We start from the raw sequence: 4670 nt of genomic DNA on the forward strand, positions 1-4670 counted from the left end.
ACCACAAGGTCAAAGCTCTACACAAACACAGTCTTGGGGAGATTTGGCCATTAGATCAAATCTCACCAAAATCATGTTTATGTATAGATTTGACCTTGTGGGGGCTAATCTCAACAAGACAATGTTTCTATCTGGACTTGGCCACAAGGACAAGTCTGTACACAAACTTGGCCTTGGTGAGATTTAACCTTGTGCCCAAATCTCAACAAGATAAATCTACACACAAACTTGGTATTGTTGAGATTTGGCCACAAGGCTAAATCTATACACAAACATGGTCTTGGGGATATTTGACCTTATTCTCCAAGACCATGTTTGTGTGTAGATTTGGCCTTGTGGCCAAATTCCAACAAGATAATGTTTGTGTCAGGACTTGGCCATAAGGACAAATCTATACACAAACTTGGTCTTGGTGAGATTTGATCTTGTGGCCAAATCTTAACAAGACAAACCTACAAACAAACTTGGTCTTGTTGAGATTAGGCCACAAGGCCAAATCTCAACAAGACAATGTTTGGCACACAGAACTCATGAGATGAGACTGCTTGCTAGAGGGTTTTTGGAAAAGATGTTCTTGACAATGTATGCAAATTGTGGTGTACTCACAAAAGAACAAAAAGTCCTTGATGGGTTTCATTGTCCCTTGGTCGATTAGAGGTTATGTTCTACAAGGGAACAACATGGAAGCTTTGAACTGATAAGAACCAATGCAAAGAAAAGGGCTCTCTCCAAATTCAATAATCTATGCTTTGCATATGGAAGTCATGTGGCATCACATGAGAATCTGACAAGGGCAAACCAACTTCATGTTAGAGAGGGGCTGCTAGAAAAGGATGTTCTGCTTGGTATTACTTTGATTAGGATGTTGTTCGTTGAATTACTTTGATTGACATGTATGCCAATTGTCGTGTACTCACAACAATTTGACATGTAGGCTCTTCGAATGCACTCATTTCAGGATATGCCCAGCAAGGCCAAGGGGTGGAAGCTCTGGACTATTATGAACAGATGCAAAGCCGAAGCCTCTCCCAAATGCCAACACATGTAAGGCATGAAAGCTCTGGAGTGCAATGAATTGATGTAAGAAAGGGGCTCACTGTAAATGCAATCACCTATGCTCATGTGTGAAAGTTATGGCGTTCTTGCAGAAGCACTGGATAGTTTTGACAAGATGGCCTGACGAGGAAGATGTCCCTCCCCATTCTGAGACTCAATTGAGACATATCCAAGCTCACAAGATAAACGAAGCAGTAAGGCAACAAAGAGCGGAAAGAAAGCAAGGAGATAAGGAGGAAGGGATTGTCAGGCCCAAGCTAGTTCGCCCTGATTGGCGGTCAAAACAGCGTGAAGATCCTCTTACAAGAAAGGCCAGGGAGGATAGAATGGCTGAATTGCAAGAGCCGACAGTAATGGGTAAAAAGATAATTGACCTTGTGAGAAAAAAGAAAGGCCAGCCCATTGGAGCAGAGATAAGAAAGATTCAGTAAACATCTCAAGCTCATCACCAACAAAGGCAAGACCAGCAAGGCAAAGGAAGCAGAGAACAAGCAGCAAGGGGACAAGCAAATCACCCCACCTGCTTCTCCACAGCCTCCCTCAAACCCTCTTCCAACTTCCCCACCTCTTCCATTACCAACCTCTCCTCCCATATCACCACCTTTTCCATTTTTACCCACCAACGCACCACCAATCTTTGAACCCGCACCAATTGTGGAGCCCATGCTTATCACTGATCCTACCACCATACTTGACCCTGAACGCATAAAGGCTATTGTACTTACCCCTCCTGCTGATAGAGCCACAACCACGAAGACGACATCCCTTACAGAGCCTGATCAAATGGACGTCCTCTTTGTAGTAACAGGTGCAAATGAAAACGGCAAAGAAGAAATTCTCAGCAAGAAAGATGGATATAAGCGAAGAAGCAGAGCTAGAAAAGGAGCCAGAGCCAATTGAGCAGCTCACACCAACTCAGCCTCTGCCAGTACTCAGAAAAGTCAAAGGTGGTACTTCTGACATAGGATTTAGTATGCCAGAGGCATCCATCTCACACCAAATGAAGTACCACTAGAGCCTAGCATTGAAGAAGCAGGCAAGGACTTGGGACAAGGACAGTATGGATGAAGATAAGCAGCAGCCAACCCAACAAGGGGATGAAGACCGGCACGAACATGAATAGGAACAACAACAAACAGATCAACTTTATAAGGGCACCCAAGCAAGCAAAGAAGCAGAGAAGCAAAAGGAGAAAGAGGATCTGCCTCCCTCCAAGGAATAAAAGCAACCTCCAGAACAAGGCGACGGTGCAAGCCCCAGCGGCATCAAGAGCAAGAAAGGAGATGAAGAAAAGGAAGAGGATGAGGAGTATTTCACTGATATGACTGCACGAGGAAGTTCTATAACCAACCATCTTAGAAATATGTATACAGTATGCATTGAGCAGAGCAGGTACCAATACAGATGATAAAACAATGTACATTATTACAAACTAGTAAAGAAAGAGGGCTGACAAATGCCTCAAGAATAGAGACAAACATGACGGGGTCAGGCATGTGTCCGCCTGATACCATTCTTCTTACATCATAGAAAACTTCTTCAATTTTACCATGACATACACATGCTAGTGAAGGTTATCACATCCAATGCCTGAAATAATCTCACAACATCCTCAAATTTACCACATTTACCGTACAAATTCAGAAGATTATTTCCGAGGGAAAGTTCCATCTCCAATCCATTACCGACAATGCATGTATGCATGCAGGTTATCTTCAAGAATACATGCAGTCAGTTATATGCTGATGAGGGTGATTTCATTTGGCAAAACTCCTTGTTCTTGCATGTCATCAACAAGCTAAAAAGACTTCATGCCTTGTGCATGCCGGACATGGACTGAATCATAGCACTCCATGTGCACACATTCCAAACAATCATCTTCTTAAACACTTCCATTGCAAGTTGTCGCATTTCCCACACATGTTTACAAGGGCAGTACCAACCGCCACATCATCCTCATGCCTACTATTCACAATATATACACATCCATAAACGCCCTTCTCTGAAACATCAAGCACACCATCAAGTGAAATTTTGTCTGGCATCAAACCCTCCTCAAGCTTTTGATAGGACAACTAAAGGGCTCTTTGGTCCTTCCCATGTTGAGCATTAAGCAGACCATGACACTACATCCACACTTAACATAAAAGCCACATAAAAAATAACAGAAACTATACAATTTCCTCTTAAATATACTGAAGTGACAACAAGTGACATGGTACATAACTTCTTAACAAAATACACAAAAATGGCCTTGATTCGAAAATCTAGTATTTATTTGACTCTGTTCTGCAAGCAACTAAGTATACAGTATACTTTTCTATAAAGTTATTCTTGGCTCAATGTTCACCAACAAAGGGGCTGGACAGCCGGCAAAAGATATATATAGCGAACCTATATTACACTCTGTGAGGCTGATCGAGGCAAAAAGAGACTGGACAGCTAGTAAAAGATAGAAGAAAAGTGTTTTGATCTGCAACTAACCTATATAACACTATGTTAGACTAAGCAAGGGATACAAAACTTGATGGCTGCCAATAAAGGAGCTAGACAGCCAGTAGAAGCTAGAGAAAGCCAAAGAGAAACCTCAAGATCTTGTTGACTTGAAAGACAAGGCACCCGACCAGCTGAAAATATGACAACTCAGCCACAATATTTTCAGAGTGCATCGCTTGATCTCTCCTTAGTGCTTTCTTCCAAGAGCTTCACTTGCGATAACCACCTTGGAGCCACGGTTGCGGAATGCCTTGACAGCCAGTGTGCAAATGGTCCCACTTGTATGACCGGAAGTGCATCGAGGTTAGGCAGATCAGGAAGTACAATTGCTGTAAACCGACTGACAAAAAAAGGATTGTCACATGAGGTGGCCACGTTGGTTCCACAACCAGGCATGCCTCCAGAGTGGACAGCCAGATATGATCCGGGATAGCGTGTTGAGCATATGGCAGCCCCACTGCTACCGAAAAGAGTCGAACAAGATGTAGAGCAAGAGATTCCATTGTCATGCAATAAGACACCAACACTGCACAGCATTTGTCCTGTGGAAAACATGCCGAATGTGGCATTCAGCATTCCCAACAGCAGCAATTTAGCTTCCTTCACCACGGAGCGGTGGTTCTCCGTAAGACCTTTCTTCCTTGCAATACTGCATACCTGAGGTTGCATGACATAATTGTAAGCATCCCAAATTTCATTGTGCTGCTGTCCTCGAAGCTCATATTCCGCTTTTCCACAGTATTCAGTAACCGCAGGGAAAGACAAAATGGCAATGTGCCTCTCGGTCGCTGTTAGAAAGGAGCTCGAACAAGGCAGGAGAAAGTAAGGAGACTCTTTGTCTGTATGAAGAATGCTCACGTCCGCTCCAGTTGTGTACAACCCAACACGCTCTTGTGCAAAAGAATCTTCATGCTGGAGGCTTGTCGCGCAGCAGTGAGGGGTGGCAAAGGTGGACGAAAGGGCTAGTATACCTGTACAAATCTTTAAATCTTGTATTCCACCCTTTTGAGGCCGAGGTCTTACCAAGTGACCTGCTGTTAGAGCAAAATTGGGGGAAACCTGGAACCCTGAGCCATATATAGGAGTACCATTGGTGAAGTTTACCTGAAGACGAAAGC

The 4670-nt window shown here is 43.5% G+C and overlaps 1 protein-coding gene across 1 annotated transcript; it reads left to right on the plus strand.

Annotated features, from left to right (window-relative positions):
* Window positions 1-408: 408 nt before the first annotated feature.
* On the plus strand, window positions 409-2636 carry LOC147626163 (uncharacterized). Its single transcript, XM_086816874.1, has 2 exons — window positions 409-1044; window positions 1149-2636. Exons 1-2 carry the CDS (start codon window positions 1009-1011, stop codon window positions 1485-1487), a joined length of 375 nt encoding a protein of 124 aa, XP_086673000.1. The 5' UTR covers window positions 409-1008; the 3' UTR covers window positions 1488-2636.
* Window positions 2637-4670: the final 2034 nt, after the last annotated feature.

Source organism: Cibotium barometz, chromosome 22 (genome assembly GCF_041138505.1).
Source record: "Cibotium barometz isolate CiBa-2024 chromosome 22, ASM4113850v1, whole genome shotgun sequence".
NCBI classification, from domain to species: Eukaryota; Viridiplantae; Streptophyta; class Polypodiopsida; order Cyatheales; family Cibotiaceae; genus Cibotium; species Cibotium barometz.

Bases quoted from the DNA above. Each gene is read 5' to 3' on its own strand.
- LOC147626163 (XM_086816874.1), top strand. From the start codon at position 1,009: ATGCAAAGCCGAAGCCTCTCCCAAATGCCAACACAT. The intron at 1,045-1,148 runs GTAAGGCATGAA...GCGTTCTTGCAG, and splicing joins TCTCCCAAATGCCAACACAT to AAGCACTGGATAGTTTTGAC.